This window comes from Salmo trutta, chromosome 6 (genome assembly GCF_901001165.1).
Source record: "Salmo trutta chromosome 6, fSalTru1.1, whole genome shotgun sequence".
NCBI classification, from domain to species: domain Eukaryota; kingdom Metazoa; phylum Chordata; class Actinopteri; order Salmoniformes; family Salmonidae; genus Salmo; species Salmo trutta.
In genome coordinates this window covers 12,446,719-12,467,769 of record NC_042962.1, presented here as the reverse complement: position 1 = coordinate 12,467,769, position 21,051 = coordinate 12,446,719, and the positions used below count along the sequence as shown (strand labels likewise).

General features: G+C 42.1%; 1 protein-coding gene across 1 annotated transcript; it reads right to left on the bottom strand.

Annotated features, from left to right (window-relative positions):
• Positions 1-10,554: 10,554 nt before the first annotated feature.
• Positions 10,555-16,527, bottom strand: skida1 (SKI/DACH domain containing 1). Its single transcript, XM_029755259.1, has one exon. It carries the CDS (start codon positions 16,069-16,071, stop codon positions 13,426-13,428), a length of 2,646 nt encoding a protein of 881 aa, XP_029611119.1. The 5' UTR covers positions 16,072-16,527; the 3' UTR covers positions 10,555-13,425.
• Between the last annotated feature and the right edge of the window lie 4,524 nt (positions 16,528-21,051).

Here is a 21,051-nt window from a genome sequence, read left to right as displayed (position 1 = left end):
TAGCCCAACACTCTGACCACTAGACTACCCTGCCGCCCCTAATAAAAAGGTTTGGCAGATGCCAGGAGAACGCTACCTGCCACAATGCATAGTGCCAGCTGTAAAGTTTGGTGGAGAAGGAATAATGGTCTGGGGCTGTTTTTTATGGTTCAGGTTAGGCTCCTTAGTTCCAGTGAAGGGAAATCTTAATGCTACAGCATACAGTGATATTCTAGACGATTCTGTGCTTCCAACTTTGTGGCAACAGTTTGGGGAAGGCCCTTTCCTGTTTCAGCATGACAATGCGCCCATGCACAAAGCGAGGTCCATACAGAAATGGTTTGTCGAGATAGGTGTGGAAGAACTTGACTGGCCTGCACAGAGCTCTGGCCTCAACCCCATTGAACATCTTTGGGTTGAATTGGAACTCCGACTGTGAGCCAGGCCTAATTGCGCAACATCAGTGCCTTTCTTCACTAATGCTGTTATGGCTGAATGGAAGCAAGTCCCTGCAGCAATGTTCCAGCAACTAGCGGAAAGCCTTCCCAGAAGAGCGGAGGCTGTTATAGTAGCGAAGGGGGGACCAACTCCATATTAATGCCCATGATTTTGGAATGAGATGTTTGATGAGCAGGAGTCCGCATACTTTTGGTCTTGTAGTGTATAACAGCCTGCTGCATTTGTCCATATTTAGGCTAATAAAAGTGTTTGTGTAGGCTTCTATGCATTATAGCGTCCCTCTTTTCTCACAAATCTGCTATTCACCGAAATTACATTTTCATGTTTCTCCTTTTATTTCGTGTTCAATAGCCTACTCTTTTATTTCGTGTTCAATAGCCTACTCTTTTATTTCGTGTTCAATAGCCTACTCTTTTATTTCGTGTTCAATAGCCTACTCTTTTATTTCGTGTTCAATAGCCTACTCTTTTATTTCGTGTTCAATAGCCTACTCTTTTATTTCGTGTTCAATAGCCTACTCTTTTATTTCGTGTTCAATAGCCTACTCTTTTATTTCGTGTTCAATAGCCTACTCTTTTATTTCGTGTTCAATAGCCTACTCTTTTATTTCGTGTTCAATAGCCTACTCTTTTATTTCGTGTTCAATAGCCTACTCTTTTATTTCGTGTTCAATAGCCTACTCTTTTATTTCGTGTTCAATAGTCTACTCTTTTATTTCGTGTTCAATAGCCTACTCTTTTATTTCGTGTTCAATAGCCTACTCTTTTTCTGTGGCACTCCTTTTCAGGCTTGATATCCATGCTAATTCCAAAGTTGATGACTTGACTTCATTTAAGTTTCAGTTAATCAGTTATTTATTAAGAAAAATTATAATTAAGATAAAAATGTGTCCTAATAAGCATAAACATTTAACTAATCTCAAAATTAAGGGACTGTGGGTATAGGTTGTGTCCATGAATTAGACATTGCTTGGACATTTTTCCTAATGGAAAATAGGCTAGCCTATTTGTTGTTAAAAATGAATGAATAAATATGAGCTAATCATTTGTTCGGCTATTGTAGAGCAATAGACTATTTGTAGCTATATTTGTTGTTGTGGTCGTGCATGGCATTCACTCAGCGCATGTCGCAGAGCCTAATTTCATGGTATGAGGGGCCAAAGGTCACCGCTGGACGTGATTGTCTCTAAATACCCGCAGGCGGGTACGCGGGCGCGGGCACGTCCACAGCCTCTCGACAAACAATGGCGTTTATCAATGACGAGAATGCTCGTTTTTGAGCTGTCATTTTAGAATGCTGAATAGAGCGACATACTTTTTTTCTATAAAGCTACTTGACAATTAAAATGTTAACGTTTTATCGTTAGAAGCAATGGTAGGTAGTCACAGTAAAACCAATGCATTACCGCTGGGATATTAGGCAATGATGATATTCAGTAGATTCTGGTGGGAATATTTTCTGTAGCTGCTGTTGGCCTACATAACACTTTATAGAATAATATGTCATTGTTTTAGCCTAGCCTACATCAAACATATTTCATAGGCAAATGTGAATTTAAAATATTGATACAATTAACGTATGTTATATTGAGCCTCAACAACTCTATATGCCTATATATAATAGCCTATAGGCATATTAAACCATCTGCATAAGGAATTCCAGTGTGATTTCATGCATTCATGTTTTTCTGTCAATTCGGAAGCCTATGGCCTACGACATCTGTTTGTCGTGGATAAAGTGAACGTTTTCCTGATAAACGGTTACAATAGCAACAATTGCAGTCGCTGTTATGTACTTACTGTTATTTTTATGAAGTTAGATCACGTTAGACATGGTGGAGTCATCGGCCGTTGCGCTTCAAGAGAGGAGAAATCGCTATACTTATTTCAGCTCTAATAGTTTGATATTTAAGTCAGGTGCGTCTAACTAACAGCTGTTGTGAAATATATTTTAAAATAAGGGACGTCCACTCATTTGTTCAAAAGGATTAGAAATTGACTATAGATTTGTCAGATATTAGCCTTGTCGATGGTAAAATGTGGACCATGGAGAACGAATTGCCTATTTGCTACCTTCAACAATTCTTCAATGTTATAAATAATAATAAATCATGAGAATAAGAACTGGGACTAAGTTGGTATGGTATAGTTTGTGCCTGTTTGGGGTCGATGTGAAATGAGTCCTTTAACCCCGGAGGTCACTCGGGGCTCCGGTGTCAATCTGCCTTAAATGGATTCAGAAACTGATTGTTCGGTCAGGACACAAGGCAGGACTTTAATTTTATTTAAAATTTCATAAGCAACACTTTTTCTCGAGGTCTGCTCATGTAAGTGATTATAGTTTAAATGAGTGTTTGTAAATTAGTATGCCTATGGACCGATCATTTGTTCTTGTATTCATTACCCATATAAAAATAGTGTTAAAGTAGCCAGGGATGGGTAAATTACTTTCTAAATGTAATCAGTTATTTTCCTGCATGTCCAAAATTGTAATCAGTAATGTAACTTTTGGATTGCCTAAACTCGGTATCGTAATCTGATTACTTTCAAACCTTAAAACGCGTTGGAAGAAGACAAAAATGATACATGAAATGCATTTGGTGTGTCATCATAGCGCTCTCTGACTTGTGGTCAGACTCAGGTGGAACAAACTTAAACTCGCGCCTTTTTTTCAATGAGGAATTGAATGTGATTGGGAAAACAGAAAGATGTGACAATGTATTTCTTTTCGCAAACATCCTTTCTGAATGTAAAGGTTATCCAATAAGTAATCATCTACATTTTCAAAGTATCTGTAATCTGATTACAATATGTTTGCCGGTAACAGAACTGATTACAGTTAGGCCTATACTTTTTTTTGTAATCAGATTACATGTAATCAGTTATTCCCCAACCCTGCATGTAGCTGTATGAATGATGTTTTATGAGTACCTGTTACGTCATGATAAAAAGCAATATGAACAAATGTAAATGCATGTATTTACTTAGGCTATAGTTAAGCCCAATTTGATTCTAAGCAGATCCTCATAAACTAACTCATTTGTATGTATGCTTATCTAAAAATAGCCTAGGCTATAGGCATACATCCTGATATAGGATCTCTCAGCACTGGGACTAAAATAACGTAAGCTTTAAGAGTTTAGTGCAGTGAAGAATAGGACTGCAGAAGTTTTACGTGTAGAACTCCAATCCGGATTTTGAAATGAATCATACATAGGGCTGGCTTTTGGCATGGAGTTGGCTCGGGCTAACATATTTGCATCTTCAAATTTCCATGTCCAATATAAACAGGCATTTGTAATAAAGCGGTGGCTTCTCGACTTGTTTTTATATTTTGATTTATTTTACATGTTCTTCATATCATTATTTTACAAGGCCACAGTTATATCAAATAATCTACACTTCAAATACAGGCCTTGAATCGGAGAATGGCCCGAAAATGTGCCAATGACTCCAGCCACCTGGAGCGGACTGCATCAAGCCTCAGACCAACAGACTCCTAAACAGCTTCTATCCTCTGGCCATAAGATGGCTAACAACTTCTGCTTACGCCTACGATGCTGCTAAAATTATTATTGATTATATGTATTACTACCACTACACTGCCATTCATTGACTGTTGATTACAATTACTTTTAGTATCTATCTATTTATCCAGCTACTGGTCACTATTACTGCTGTTTACATGTATATGTTACTATCTATTTATCCAGCTACTGGTCACTATTACTGCTGTTTACATGTATATATTACTATCTATTTATCCAGCTACTGGTCACTATTACTGCTGTTTACATGTATATATTACCATTGGCATATTACCATAAGTATTTATATATTCCTGCCGACAGTCACTTTACAGTCATGTTTACATGTAGGCTTATACCCGCCTATGACGCATACACTCACGCTCTGGCACACATTCACAGTTCACACCCACGCACCTACCTACACACACTCACCAACATGCACACACACACCCACACACCTACCTACACCCACTCACCAACACGCACACACACACCACTTATGCTGCTGCCATACTGTTTATTATTATAATTATAATGTAATTATAATTGTTAATATTATTATTTACTTTTCTCCATGTCACTTTCTCCTAATCCCTGGCTACATGTACATATCTACCTCTATACTCCAGTATCCCTGGCTACATGTACATATCTACCTCTATACTCCAGTATCCCTGGCTACATGTACATATCTACCTCTATACTCCAGTATCCCTGGCTACATGTACATATCTACCTCTATACTCCAGTATCCCTGGCTACATGTACATATCTACCTCTATACTCCAGTATCCCTGGCTACATGTACATATCTACCTCTATACTCCAGTATCCCTGGCTACATGTACATATCTACCTCTATACTCCAGTATCCCTGGCTACATGTACATATCTACCTCTATACTCCAGTACCCCTGGCTACATGTACATATCTACCTCTATACTCCAGTATCCCTGGCTACATGTACATATCTACCTCTATACTCCAGTATCCCTGGCTACATGTACATATCTACCTCTATACTCCAGTATCCCTGGCTACATGTACATATCTACCTCTATACTCCAGTAACCCTGGCTACATGTACATATCTACCTCTATACTCCAGTATCCCTGGCTACATGTACATATCTACCTCTATACTCCAGTATCCCTGGCTACATGTACATATCTACCTCTATACTCCAGTATCCCTGGCTACATGTACATATCTACCTCTATACTCCAGTATCCCTGGCTACATGTACATATCTACCTCTATACTCCAGTATCCCTGGCTACATGTACATATCTACCTCTATACTCCAGTATCCCTGGCTACATGTACATATCTACCTCTATACTCCAGTAACCCTGGCTACATGTACATATCTACCTCTATACTCCAGTATCCATGCAAATTGTCCATTTGGCAATGGCACATGTATATATTTCCTCTCATTTCTTATTTCCCATATTTTTTTTAAATGTACTTGTTAGTTATACTTTTTCTATTGAATACTGCACTTTTGGGCAGGGCTTGGAAGGGCATATCACTGTACATGTGCATGTAGAAAATAGAACAGGAATAGGCAACTCTGCAGCTCAGTCTACGCTATTTTTCCGACATGTTCCTTGTCCTCACCGCATAAGAAGCTTTTAAATCGCTCTGAGCTCCATGACCAGGCGCAAGCCCTCTGCCAGAATGTTTCCCTTCGACCCACGACCCCCATATGCAGCCCTGCTCCCTCGCGATCAGTAAAGCCTCTCACCTCTCGCCGTGCAACCTGTCGATGCTACACCCGATTTCCAAATGTCTTTAGATCATGTCATTTTTAACCAGACACAAACGCTGTTGTACACAGGCGCCTTGCCTTTAAAACCTATCGACATGAAGAGTTGGCTTCATGAACTCCTTGGCTGCACTATGCAAGCAAGCGTTCAGCCTCACGCTGAATGGATTTTGTGTCGTTGGACGCATGCATCACTGCGTTGTTATATCATTGGGACCATGTTATGTCATTTTAATTACTCCTTAAAGCATAATTCTCTCCGATTTTGTTCTAGGCCTGTTTGTATTAGACTGAAATAACTAATTATAAACCCTTAGTTGAATTACGAGCTAAGGTTATTGCTGACCAACATAACTGTGAATATATATTTGAAAATATTATGATTATAAAAGAAAACGCATATTACCTCCACACGTTTATATTTTATAATTAAACTAACATATAATGTGTGTGTGTGTGTACGCGCGTGTGTGTGTGTGTGTGTGTGCGTGCGTGTGTGTGTGTTAACATTTAATGTGAAAATACTATACTGTCGCTACTTCACTTTCCAACAAAGGTGCATGAGCACAAAATGAAAAATGGGGAAAATATTCAGCAACACTTGCAGTACAATGGTTAGATGTGGAAATTAGCTTACTTCTTTATTGTTAAAATGGGTTTCGGCCTTCACAAGGGATTGACTGTAGAACACGTTTGAAAATATATTCTAAAGGCCTATCTTAACCCCATTAATGGATATTTATCAACTTTCTCTGGCCGAAATAAGCTACACTTGAGTAAAAGTAAAGATACCTAAAGAGAAAATGACTCAAGTAAAAGTAAATGTCACCCAGTAAAATACTACTTGAGTTAAAGTCAAAAAGTATTTGGTTTTAAATTAACTTAAGTACAGTGGTGGAAAAAGTACTCAATTGTCATACTTGAGTAAAACTAAAAATATATAAAAATATATTATATTAAGCACATTTATGGACAGAGAGGGGCACACTCCAGCACTCAGACATAATTTACAAAGACAGTATTTGTGTTTAGTGATTCAGCCAGATCAGAGGCAGTAGGGATGACAACGCCTTATATTGATAGGTGCGTGAATTGGACCACAATGCTTTCCTGCCTGAGCATTCTAAATGTAAGGAGTCGTTTTTGGTGTCAGGAAAAATGTATGGGAGTAGAAAGAACATATTTTTCTTTAGGAATGTAATGCAGTGAAGTAAAAGTACAGATACCCTCAAAAAAAAGTATTTTTTACTTAACTACTTACACCACTGCTCTCTGTCGCTCTCTTGCTCTCTTGCTCTCTCTCTCTCTCTCTCTCTCTCTCTCTCTCTATCTATCTCTATTTCCACTCTATCTTCTCGCGCTCCCTTCCTCGCTGCCACAGCAGGACCGTGTACAGGGCAGGCAGGCAGGCAGGCAGGCAGGCAGGCAGTCCAGAGCATCTCTCCGGCCTCAGATGAACAATCTGATACAACTCTGGAATCACACAATAATACTACTGTGTGTGGTAGCATGCCACTATGAAAAAAAAAATAGTATACCACTAAGAATATATATACTCAATGTATTCAATATCTACTCTACTCAATAACTCCTTTACTTGATGTCAAACATAGCTAAAGTCCACCGGAGAACTGTAAAACGCGAGGCAAAAGGCAAAATGTTATTACACTATGGTAATTAGTGTGAATAATGGGACTTGAATCAAAGGAATTCTCAAAATGTCTGAATGAAGCGTGCTTCGGTCTGGGTCGCATTGTGTCCTGCATAATAAACCACAAACACATTTACCACCATTATCTTTTAGACTACTGATAATATAGTCTTCAGCGCTCATTTACGCGTGACCAAATGACTTAATGACATAAAATTGCTGAAAAAATGCACAAATTTTGCAAAAAGAGTTGAAATGAAAGTATAAATGACTTTATGTATAGACACAGACTTTGGAGAATGACTTCAATTTTAGATTTGAATCACGAGTTGGCTAGACATTAGAAGGGACTATCCCTTGTTTCGTCCTCCCTTTTTGCCTCCACTGCAGGCTTCAGGCAGTCAGTCACATTATGGAAGCTAAGATGAGATATGCTGTTATGTTGCATGATTACACCTTTGTTATCATGACTACTAACTCTGCTGTTCTGTCAATGGAGGCCAAACCAGCATGTTTACAGAAGTCCGCGTTGTAAAACAGACGCTCTTCGGTTAAGTAAATAACCACAATTGTCAGTGAGACAATAAAACATATGGGTGTTTCATTTGTACGGTCTTTGAGTTTGAGGACTGAACTGAAATGTTTTGTTTTGAGAGTTTGAGTTTCTACGATGAGCTGATAGTTCGTCATGAAGTCTTTCAGCCTATACGAGCTTCCGTTTCAACGGGACTGGACCATACAAATCGACTGGTACAGCTTCGGCGTGTGGAGTAGCTTATATAGGTCTCACGCACACACACACAAGCGCACACACACACAGGCAACTCTCCATAGTAAGTTTTAAAAGACTACCTCATTCCAAAACCATATACCCACAAACCAGTGAAACATCGTAGCAGGGTTGAAATGCAGGGTAATGGGTCACCTATAGAGCCATGGATGTGAAGGGGATAATTGCATTTTCACTGGGTTTCACGTTCCTAGATATCTCCTATAGTGTGTAGGCCTGTTAGTAGTTGAAGTACCGGCTGCGGCAGCATCATGTGTGATGGTGGTGGATGTGTAGTGACTGAAGCAGCAGTGCTTCCTGTTTCTTATGGCTTCTGTCTTGCTATCGGAACATGATATGGGGGGTTTCAATATCTATTCATTTCAAAATAATTCTGCTTTCATTAATATAATTATTGAACTTCTAAAAATCGTGGATGGAATGACTTATTTTCATTAGTCATAACATTCAGGCGCTGGTGCAACATTGTGGCCAAATCAGTGTAGATGTCTGCTGTTCATGGTCTTTGGTACATAATTCTGTGAGGTCATATAGCCTAGTACTAGTACTTTGGTCTGGCTGCATTTGCCTATTGAAATGAATACACAACATAGTGCCTATTGAAATGAATACACTACATAGTGCCTATTGAAATGAATACACTACATTGTGCCTAATAGTGGTTGAAAGTAGGCCTAGACCTATCATTATTCACTAAGACTATTGGTAATTCGGACAATTTAGTGCACACAAAATACATATATTAATTTGTCCAAAGGACATGTGATTTCTGGTCTTCGTGTTGTTAGGATCAGGCCGTATCCATATCAGACTGCATGGGACGGGTTAACACCGGCAGCATTTGCCTATTGATTACAGTGTGGAGGGCTCCAACGTGACAGATGCTCACGTAACCCGAACTCTCACCCAAATCTCCCATTGATATCAATGCAGAATTTTACTCCAAGGTCGAGTTACTTACTAACAGTGTGTAAAGAATATATATATATATATATATATATAAATATATATATATATATATATATATATATAGTAAAGCAAAGTGCAGACATTTTGTTTGATGATGCATAATTAACAATTGTTACCCTCAAGCGACCAATGAAAAGGATATATAGATGAAATTGTATTTTACAAAAGCTAATAACTTATTGTGTGTGTGTGTGTTTCTGCGTGTGTGTTCTAATGGCCCTTTACAACTTAAAATCTATTTAATTAGCCTAATTAATTCAAATTATTATTTGTTCATTTATTCATTAAGTATTTTGAGTTCTGTGATATTGAATAGTCTTGTCAACGGGCAACAATTTTTGTTCATATATATATATTTTTTATAGGCCTATAATATAAAGGCGTTTTGACAGCTTTTATCGATCACTGGTATTTAATTGTCTGATAGCTAGGTGCGTTGTGCTGAACCTGATTCAGGCTGTGTCCGTCAGCGTTACTCCTATAACCTGGTTTTCTAAACAAGGACAGCAGCTGGGAATACTGCTGGCTATCTGAGTGCCTCGGATGCGATAACTGTCCACGCAGCAATGGCGCCAGATTGAGTAGCCGAGCTCTTTAGTAAATTGCCTGAGGTTTCTCTTAATCCAGCTTGTGTTTTAACTCGTTAAATTCCTCTCTGCCTAGTTCATGTTATTCTATAGAAGTTATAGTCTATTGGTTCTCAATCCGCACTGGAATTTACCTCTAGAATGCTTTAGCTTTACACGGTCGTCTGTCTCAGTGAGCGGCCTGCTAACCTCCACCCATAGGCTACTGTGGGGCCGTGCCCGGGTTAGACAACAGGACTCCCCCATCAACCTCCGGGTTTACCATACCATAAAATCCCATTACTCAAAACCGGAACAGAGAAACAAACATGGCGGATGATGTGCACTGAAGTGCATGTGAAAAGGTACTAGGCACTATGAGTCGATCATACCGTTTATTCGTGTGGATGTCAATGGTGAAGGGTTTGGTAAGGACTTGATGGCACTCATAGTCCCACATGTGTACTACAGGTTTGTATATAGAAATAGACGTTTGTACTGACTTGGCCTATGTTAACATATGTACGTAATTACGCAGAAGTCGGCCTATAGTGTGTATCATGCATGGTAGTGTAATATATCTGTGGGTCATAGTAAGGGTGGGTTACGTGCCAATAAAGTTCAGTAACCCAATGCATGGAGAGTTAAACTGTTACCTTGCACCAATAGATCCTACCCCAAAATACATGCTGATTACGCATTTGTCCACAGAACCAATGCGCTGTCAACATGGGTCCTCTTGGTGACGATTCAATTTACATAGGCATACAGTGTATCTAATATCAAGATGAATGAAGTGTGTGTTTCTTCAACTCACAACAAAGAGAATGCGCCGTCACTCACACTCAGACGTATTTAATGAACACTTCATAACTCAGAAGAAAGAGAAAGTGCTTCAGAAATCCACCATTCAAGTTTTTCATTTCGAGTGCATTATCCTACACAACAATGATATACAAAAACCCAGTAATTCACAAAAATAAATATATATTTTTTTATATAAACAACCAGTGACTTCAAATTTCATGTCAAAATCCTGACCTGAAGCATTGTATCAAAAAGCTAGGGGAATGAGTGAGAAAGCGGGGCAAAGCAGGAGATGCAGCGGGAGAAAGAGGGCTGGGCCCCATGCCTCGAGCTGCGACACCATGCAATTGTTTACATTGATGGCGTCACTGTCAGAGCTCTGCTATGGTAGTTCCCTCCGTAACGCCTCTACCACCATCTATTTGCCCGGGTGATGCTCTCTGTGATCGGCGTGAGAATTGGTAAGTACCTACAGAGGGGCGTGTGTGTGTGTGTGTGTGCCCTCGCTGAACGCTGCGCTGTATATCCCTCCTCTGGCCCAGTAAACTTTGACACGGGCATTACAGGGTGAAAGTTTCCCTCCTGGAACATATGACTCCCCCTCCCTCTCCTCCCAGGGAGATCTTCCCCTTCCCCCAACTCCCTCTAGGTTGGAGGGATCACGTCATTTTCAAATGGACAATAAAATGGCTGTGTTTAGTTTAGAGGCACATTTTTGAAGTTTGCTTCTATACATACCTACTCTACAGGGGGAGTGCGCATGGCTTGGAGTGGTAGAGGTGCATTTTACACAGATCAATCTATCAAATCTGAGCATTGAGTTAACCCAAGCCTTTTTCTCTCTTAACTACAATCACCAATCGAATGGGCCTTTGTTTCTGTTTTTACTGCTGATGTTGCTGTGAGAATCATGACTGATGTCATGTGGTTTGTTGTTATGTGGTTTGATTATTATCTTTGTCACAGGGAGAATCATCTCTTTGCTACAACTTCATAAAATCAACATTTTACGTTGGTGGGAAAATATAGATATTTAGATGCAACTTTAATTACATTTGACTGAATTTTCTTTTTTGTTGTATATTCTGTGTTTTTCTATCAGCAACATCAGAATATTTAACATAATTGGAAAAGTCTGACATAAATTCATCGCGCGTAAATATTTAAAGGCTATACTTATGGTTACGTGGCAAAATTAGAAAACATTTTTCTGACTTGATACGGGAGAGAAGAAAGTCTGCGTATAGCCTAGTCTATATCAGTTGAAATGGGGATATGGAGAGGGCCATGGCATTTTGTGTAAAACTCGAATCATTGCAGAGTCAATGCTATCATAATAAGGTACAACCAGCTTTGTGTTTGGGCCTACACATTTTCGACTGACTGCTAATCCTCTGTAGACTATATTTCAGTCATTTTGACCAACTGGAGAATTTCTCAGGTCAATTCAGCACGGTGGGCTTCACCCCAAAATGTAAACAGGTAATTACGCATTTATCCACTGAGCTAATATGTAACTATTCCACAGCAACTTGCTGTGCTGGGCATTTCAGCATGCTTTCAGATGCAAGGCTACAATAAACAACCATATTACCGGTTTGACCTAAATATGCAAATAGTAAACAATCCAACTTCATGTGTAGGCTATGAATGGCCACAAATAACCAATTATAAATGGTGAATTTTAAGTGAAATATTTAAGTGGACATAGGCTAATAGCCTACCTTATTTTAAATGTATTTTATTATAAGCTTCTCTTAAACAATCACCTCTTTCATAATTAGGCCATGCTAGTCTACACTCCTCAAGCTGAAATGGGCCGCATGTGTCAGGCCTGGGCTTTCTCTCTGTGTGATTGTCTGTATGTAAGGTCTGCACTGTTTTGGGCCTGAATGGGCGCTGGTAGCTGTCTGACTACAGCCAAACATAAGCTTGTAGGAAATGCTCTCAGGAAATACAAACAAGGCTGTTCACAAACACTCTGAAAAACGGCAAGCACCAGCCAGATCATAATAAGAGTCAAGTCACTTACAATTATGTCCTATTCAATATAGTCTGCAATTAACGTTATGAATTTTGACTTGCATGAAGAAATTCATCTACATTTGATATCGAATTAAAAAATAGTTATCTGAAAATAGAGACAATTGACACAAACTCTGGCAAGCATCAAATTTAAACCGATTTTTTTGTTTGTATTAGGTTTTTAAAATCCTATAGAAAAACAGCAACTATAACTAATAAGGCTAAGGTACCAGACACTAGGCCTAGCCATGTTACCCTAACCAGGAAAACCCTGCATCTGTTGATTAAGCATACCCAGCTGATGATAGAAAAACACAGACCAGCATAGGAGTGCTGTGATTTTTATGAGGGAGCCTTCCCCTCTCGTTCTCTCACCACAAAGGCAGTACAGCACAAATGTTTACTTCACTGAAACCCTGGTCAAATCCAACAGGTTGAGCTGAAACCCTGGTACAATCCAACGGGTCCAGCGTCAAGGGGAACAGAAACATAAAAACATCCGATACAAATGAAAGTAAGCACATTTTGCCAAATCGTGTAGCCTATTGCTTATGGTGGATAGCTTATTTAGAGTTAGTTAGTCAGAATAAATCCACGAGGAGGGGTCATCCAGTGGCATAGGAAGAGAGGCTCAAAGACGGTCCGCGCGTTATGGAGAATAGCAGTGTATTTATTACTGATTAAAACTCCACAACAACGAGGAACGTTTTAAATCCACAACATCAAATAAAGGAAAACATTTAAATAAAAACAACTGAAGGACGCAATACATTAGTGCCTCCCATTCACTTTAAGACTTATGTTGAAGTCAAGGTACTGTAGGTTTCCATCCAGGCTTTTGTTGTTGTTGCGGTTGTTCTTGTCAAAGAAAAAAGCGTCAACATTTCCTGATTCTCTGAGCGGATGGGGGAGGGACTGTCCGACCGCCAGGCTGCCACCGCCACACGGGGTGAGAGCGGGTGGGAGGTCGGGGTCCCCCCAGAGAGTTCAGAGAGTAAGCTGGGCTTAAATCCCCGTCGATGCCCACAACCAGGGACGGAGGAGCGGGGAAATTCGCCATGAAGCTGAAAGGCCTCTTCAGAGAGGGTGCTACATTACTGGACGCGCGTTTTCGTTTACTCGCCCCTGTTAGATGCTCAATATTTCCATCACAAATCTCTGCTTTACCCACGGGACGAGAAGATAAAGTCCTGTCAACTTTGGACACGTTCTGTTTCGCTTGCGCCCTCGAAATTCCAGGCTCCTTCCCCAGAACCAGAGTCTTGCAGTTTTTCCTGACCCCAACTCCGTTTTTATACTCCCCCTCCTCCGAACAAGGGGTGTCTCGAGTGCTCCTGCATTCCTGCAAGCCGGATGAGGACTTGGGAGCCCCAGCAGAACTTTCAATGGCTTTGGTCTCGTTGTTGAAACAGCCAGCAGCGTGTTTGATGTCGCCGCCGGGGTACTGGCCATTGTTGATATCCGCTTCGTCTCCTTTGCAGTGGAACCCGGAGGCCTTACTGTTGTATTCGAATTCATCATAGCTTTGCTCCACTTTGATTTTCACATTCTGCAGGTTGAAGGGGGGAGTCTTGACCCCCCTGACACTGTTGGGGAGGGGACCCGCGGCCACTGAGAGCTCTTCCGGCTCGGTCTTAATGGTTTTGAGCGGAGAGGGCAGTTTCAGGTTTGGGCTAATTCTCACCTCTCTCTTTAGATTTGCAGCTAATGAAAGCTGGTTGTTGTCTGTAGGCTTGGAGTGCTTTGTGTCTTTGTCATGGGCGCAGTGTGAGCTCAGGACTGGGGGGCATTTGTTTGCGTGTCCCGATGTCCTGTGCGGAGGAACCGCTTTGTTCCCGTTGGGGTTAGGTGAGGGGCTCAGTGCGTAAACTGTTCTGGACACCAGCTCGGCTCTCTTTATCTCTCTTTGGGTCTGGACCTGGAACTCGGGAACCTTCCTGTCTCTCCTCTCAGTGAAACAACTCCCCTGTATGACAGGCGAGCTGAACCTGTGTGTGTGTGCGTCCTGCTTGGCCTCCCTGACTGTAAACTCATATTTCTGTTGTTTCCTTGGACTGGCATAGTCCACCTGGCTGGTTCCACCCTGGACAACCGGTATAGATGGCTGCTGCTTGTGGCTGTAGTGGAAGGTAGGCTGCAGGAGCAAAGGTGCTTTAGTGTGCGAGAGAATTATACTGTTGGACTGAGTTCTAGTGCGGGAGAGAGTAGTGGACAGAGGTTTAGCGTTAGGCAGAGTTCTAGTGGTGATATTTTTGGTTGCGTTGACAGAGGAGAACCGGGCCCTCCTGAAGCGGATGGACTGGACAGAAACCTGACTGGACACAGAGCTGCTGTCAGACTGAGATGAACTCTCCTCGTCAGAACTGACCTCAGAACTCTCCAACGGGCTCTCCTCTTCATCCTCCTCATCTTCCTCCTCATCAGAGGTCCCAGAGTTGCTGCTTGTGGATAAACTGGAGCCGAAGTCTGAGTCGTTGTTGAGCCGCTCTGAGTAGCAGCTGGATTCGGTGTCACTGCTGTAGCTCTCCGGGAAACCCCCTACATGTTGCTGCTGGTGAGGATGGGGGTGAGCTCCGTGGTCGAGGTAAAACTCGTGTCCAAGATGGAAATGGCCCAGAGCTGAACCGTTGTGGTTGTGCTGGGTTTTTGGCTTGCTGCAGCACTTGGGCTGCACGAGAAGCACCGGGTGGTGTGCGTGAGGGTGAGTGTGTGAGTGTGTGTGTCTGCTCCTGCTCCACGACTGCCTCGCGCCGCCGCTGTCCCTATCCCTGCCGCCGCCCCCCTCGCGCCTCCTCTTCCTTTTGTGAAGTAGGTCGCCGGCTGCAGAGAGCCTGGACTGAGCAGCAATGGCGGACTTAAACAACACCGGCTGACGGCTCACCACGCTCCGGAAAAACGAATGTCTCTGGCTAAATGCGACGCAATTGCCCGGTATTTGAGCTGTTTCATAGTTTTTAATAGGTTTACATGCCGACTTGGTGACAAAGGAATAATCCTGACCGAGGGATTTATTGTAAATTTGAGGTAGATTGGAGTCGGGGCGCGAGGTTGGTTGCTCTCTCTTGCTGGATTTGTTGAGGGAAAGAGTCTGTGGCACGCTGTGCAAACTTAACCAAACTTTCTCCTTCCATAACCCGGTAGGGTGCGTGTCCGCGTGAAGCTTGCCCTCGCCCACATCCTCGGGTAAACTGGCGTTCTTTGCTTTTCTTTTGTTGGATTTTAACACGCGCTCCGTTTTGCAGGAGAAATAAAGCGCCTCTACGTCCTCTCGTGATATCAGAGTACATTTAGCCGCGTGGAAAGCAATAGAATGTATTGCTTTGAGCTTTCTCAGCTCCTCCAAATCACAGTGGTGTTTTTTAACGTTCAGGTGGTCCATGCGTTTGTGCACGGTGGTCCGGGGAATATTTTTCAGTAGGTCAGTGAAGACCTGGGAGAGGGCGAACATTTGTTTTCCTTTTATCAGCAGGTATCCCAGCCTCGCTCCCTGCATCTCCTCAAACCCACACTTCAGGTCTCCCATGTCGCTTTTCCCTCTCTATTGTAATAATCCAAGCATTTATCTCGATCAATTGTCCTCGTGCAGCTATGAAAAGAAAAAGGAATACACTCCTTGTTTTGAGCTCAAGGCATTCTGACGCGCCAGTCTGTCGCTGCTGATGCGTCCTAGTACCTCCACGCTGTGTCATGGACAGGCAAACTTTGAGATGCGGAGTTAAATGGAGCGGTGTCGGATGGGTTCACAGCATCAGTCCCCGGGCCCTGCCCCGGACCAGGCATGGTGGAGGAATGCGAGGGATTGTACCGCCAGGCCGGCTGCTGACTGTCTGCTAACCTCTACCTGCCTCTCCTCTCCGGCTCACTCCCTCTGACCGGCAGCACGGCAGGAAGGTGTATACCACTGCCACAACGAGAAGATAAAAAAGAGAAGAGAGGGGTAGGGAGAGGGAGCGAGCTACAGAGGGAGGAAGGGAGGGAGGGAGAGAGAGAGAGGGGTAGGGAGCGAGCTACAGAGGGAGGGAGGGAGAGAGAGAGAGGGGGAGGGAGGGAAAGAGAGAGAGCGAATAAGAGCCTAAATGCAGCTGCTATCCTGGCTGCAGGGTTAACCACAAATAAAATGACAGAGGGGAAGTGCGCGAGCCCGGAGACACCTTCATCAATTAATGCCCTCAGACTCGAATCCTATTGGACGCCACTGACAGGTGATGCAATAAAAATGGGTATTCCACACCCTGAGCCCCCCCACCTCCGTTTGTTAAGTACATAATGCCGCTCTGACAAGTTCATATTTCAATATTGTTTTTTAAGAGACAAGGTGGAATAGCTGAACCGGGCAAGTCGTCTCCTATACCCTGCTAGTAGTATTTATGGCGTTATGCCTGTAGCGCTGTCAGGGAAACCAAGTGGCATTATTGAGGGAACAAATAGCCTATCATTACAAATAAATATATAGATGGCATACGCCAATAAAATATAAGTGATTGAATTCAGACATCTGTTAATTTGTGTAACCCCTTCACTAATTCTATTGTGATGGATTGGTGCATTATAGCTGTCTTTCCAATGGACTCGGAGACAAAGAGATATTCCTTTATCACCTATTTAGAATGCTCTTCGAACCCCAACATTCAGAGTGTCGAGTTATACTCGACTATGCTTTGGCGTGAGCTTTTATAGTTCTGTGTGAATTTCGAGGGTGAAAGGAGAGCTCGTTCTAACGACGGTTAGCCAAACCTCTGCGCATAACCACACATTTGCACAGGCCTTATTATTTCAAAAGAAACGACATACATGTTGTTATAGACCTATTTCAAGGTTTGATTCATTTTGCGATTAGGCTACATTATTCATTTAGCTAAATGCATTTAGGTTGCAAACTTGGTGAATGGTTAGTGTGTGTGTGTGTGTGTGTGTGTGTGTGTGTGTGTGTCCGTTTTTTCTGCATTGCCGCTACTGTGCCATTCACCTCGGTATTAATGATCAGTCTATGTCTCGCGAGGCTATTTTAAACCGGTAAATATGTTCTTTCTATCCCGGCCACGAGTCTGCTGTTCCCCGGCCCAACACGATAAAAACACGAGCAACGTAACGGACGATTAATCTGGGAAAGGCTCGTGCGGTAAAAGTGCATGCTCAGAGTTGCTTTTCCCCAAGGCGTCATCCGCAAACTTGATAATAACTAATATTGGGTTTATTATATGGCACATATGTCTATCATTATACATTTTGATAAAATATATTATTACACTATTTTATTTCAGTAATGAGTAGGCTATAGAGTGAGTTTGATTGTTAATTGGTGTGTGTGTGTGTGTGTGTGTGTGTTGTGTGTGACATTGTGAATTTACACTAAGGGTTTTGTGTTCAACAAGGTATTGTAGCTCCCACCAAACACACACACACACACACACACACACACACACACACACACACACACACACACACACACACACACACTGTTTAAGGCTGTATTATGCATATACTGAAAGCGGAGCGGGGTGAGGCTGACAGGAGAAACGTCACGCTGTGCCATATCATCACTCACTGCGCCCTGATCCTAATGTAAAGAGGCCTGTAATGGTTGGTTAATTGTTGTGTGTGCGCGGTGGTGTGTGTGACAACAGGCATGCATGGGAGAGATTTGAAAAAACATGTTTTATCTCACTATTGTTTATTATATATTTAACTTGCTTAGGCAATGTAAACATATGTTTCCCATGCCAATAAAGCCCTTTGAGTTGATATATGATATGATCATTTATGATGATGGTTTGACCGTACAAGTATAGTACAAATAACCATTTATTTTTATTTAACCAGGCAAGTCAGTTAAGAATAAATTCTTATTTTCAATCACGGCCTACACCGGCCAAACCCGGACGACGCTGGGCCAATTGTGCGCCGCCATATGGGACTCCCAATCACGGCCGGTTGTAATACAGCCAGGAATCGAACCAGGGTGTCTGTAGTGACGCCTCTAGAATTGAAATGCTTTGCCTTAGACCGCTGCGCCACTCGGGCCCTAGGTTTTGCTACCTAGCTGCACCTCACATTGACCTCGCCAATGGTCAGGATCAGGAGAAACCACCGGCGAGGAAAGGGCGCTATACCGGCGCGCTATTTAAGGTGAATTGTGAAAAGAACGAAAAGAAAGCATGCAAAACATGACATGGCAGCTCTTCGGGGCTCATAGCTAGGCTCTAACCCTTGAAGACTCGAACCTCCTCCCCACATAGATCGGTTAGGCCTAATCTTTGTTTATAAATACTTGGCCAAGTTGCAGAGGTAAGAAAAGGAAAGAGGGTCAGAGGGAGGGGAGGGCTTTTGAATTCTACATCCTGTTCTTGCGTTTTAAATCTTCCATAACAATAAAGAGAGCCTGTAGCCTATAGGTGCTTTCCCACTCATAGCTTCAATGTACTTCGATTACTTGTGAAAATACTGGGGAGTGATTTATTTATTTGCTTGTTTCTGTTATTATATTATTATAGGCTACTAATGTCAACGAAGTGGTTGTTGTAATTGTGATGATTTACCCTATTCAATGTATGAATTCAGTCATATTATTGACGGAAGAACTCCACTCTCACCTCCACAGAAAGAAATACCCAATTGAATCTACCTTTCCCGACTGCTCGTATCCGCTTCAGTGCTACACAGTACACACCTGGTGCTATATCACACATATTATCATCAAGTCGTTAGCCGCGTCTAAACCACTATTGCACGTGAATTTACGTGTGTTTACTTAGCAGCCTGTGATCCAGGGCGAGGTACAAGTTGAAGCACATCCCAGCCTGTAGCTCCCTGCTGGGAGGGAGGGCTGAGCGGTGTCAACAGGCCGCAGAGTCGGGAGGCCAAATGGCCTGACATTATTATCGATGCTGAACTTTACGCATCGTCGTTGGGACGATTTCGCGTGTTGCTCGCGGTTTTACCTGAGGTGTGTGTCGCCTATATGTAGTAAGTGTGTAACGATCGGGAAGAGTTAACACCAACAGCTCGGCACTATTGGGATACGAGGCAGTATGAGATATTTGTCCTTTTGAAAACATGACATTTTATTTCATGGCAGGTCTAATCCAACCCTGCCCCCATCATGACTTTTCCCAATTCTACCATCTTCAGTGAACCGAGTTATCATGCATGAAGTAGGCTATTCTATAGCGTTTGCAGTGTGTGGATATTTGTTTTGCCTTCTGATGGACAAAGGAGAAGGGTCCACTGTTAGCTGAGCTCCACCAACCTGAGGCCTGGGGATTACGGCTCGACCTATCTTCCCTAGCCTACGCTCTGCCTGGCCACGGAGAGCCAAGGAGAGCCGGGGAGAAGAGCTGTGATCCGCGGGTTTACTATAGGCCTAACCTTCGGTTGGACGGTATGTGTTTTCATTCGCTACACATAGATCATGTGGTTTGCAGGGATACAAACGTTCATAGTTACGTTCATAGTTTCATCAATATGTCATACAGACACCTTCATCGTCATCACTGCCCCGTTCAGAACATCTCCTCATACCCCACTCATCCTGAAGAAGTTGCCAGATCCGGTCTGTAATCAGTTTATATCAGTGCTTATCACTGTATCTCCAACACTGAGGGAATGCAGAGCAAATCACAGGGTTTCCAGGCCAACATCATACATCTAGTCTGATTGGACACAACGATTTCAGCTCTCATAACCATCATTTCTGTCGTAACCAAACGGTTAAGGAGCCTTTTATGAATAAAACAAAAATAGAGGTTCACAGGGGCTGGGAGGAATAGTTTATAGGGGTATCAAAATGGCGCAGTAATTGACACTCTGATTTTTAGCCCACTACTCGTTATTCCATATTCTATAAATTCCTTACATTTACTTGAATTTCTACACGTTATGGACGTACCCTGAATGAATCAATGGTGCATAAAACAGGGCATTTTATGTCATACAACAGATATTTAAACGGTGTGATGATGCAAAACGCACACACACACACACGTAAACTGGGTGAATATCACGTGCCCATCGGATCAACCCAAAGGGCAATTAGAAAAATTTACACAGCAGACTGTAATTGTTGTATTTATTTACTACATTTGAACCCTTTACCTAACCCATACAACCAGCTGACTAAAATGTGTAAATATGATGTTGCTCATCTTGTAGGCTATACACACTTGATGCATTATCCTAGAATTAGGCGTATGTGTTTAACAAGGTAAATTACTGTGAATTTGCCTCATTTCAGAAGATGTGATAGCCTACAGCACATCATTTTTAGATTTACTGGCCAACATTTTAAAGAAGTTAATAGCCTAAAAGAATGAATCAAAATAGAACAAATAGAATATTTTGAAGCCTAAAATAATGGATTGCGTAGGCCTGTTTATGGTCTGTGCTATTCCCTGCGCTCTTAACCTCCCCATTGCAGCTGGGTATTTTCTTGCTCTAGGTATTTGGGAGTGAATAACCAACGTTTTGATTATTATTATTATTTTAAATGTACCACGCATTTGTACCC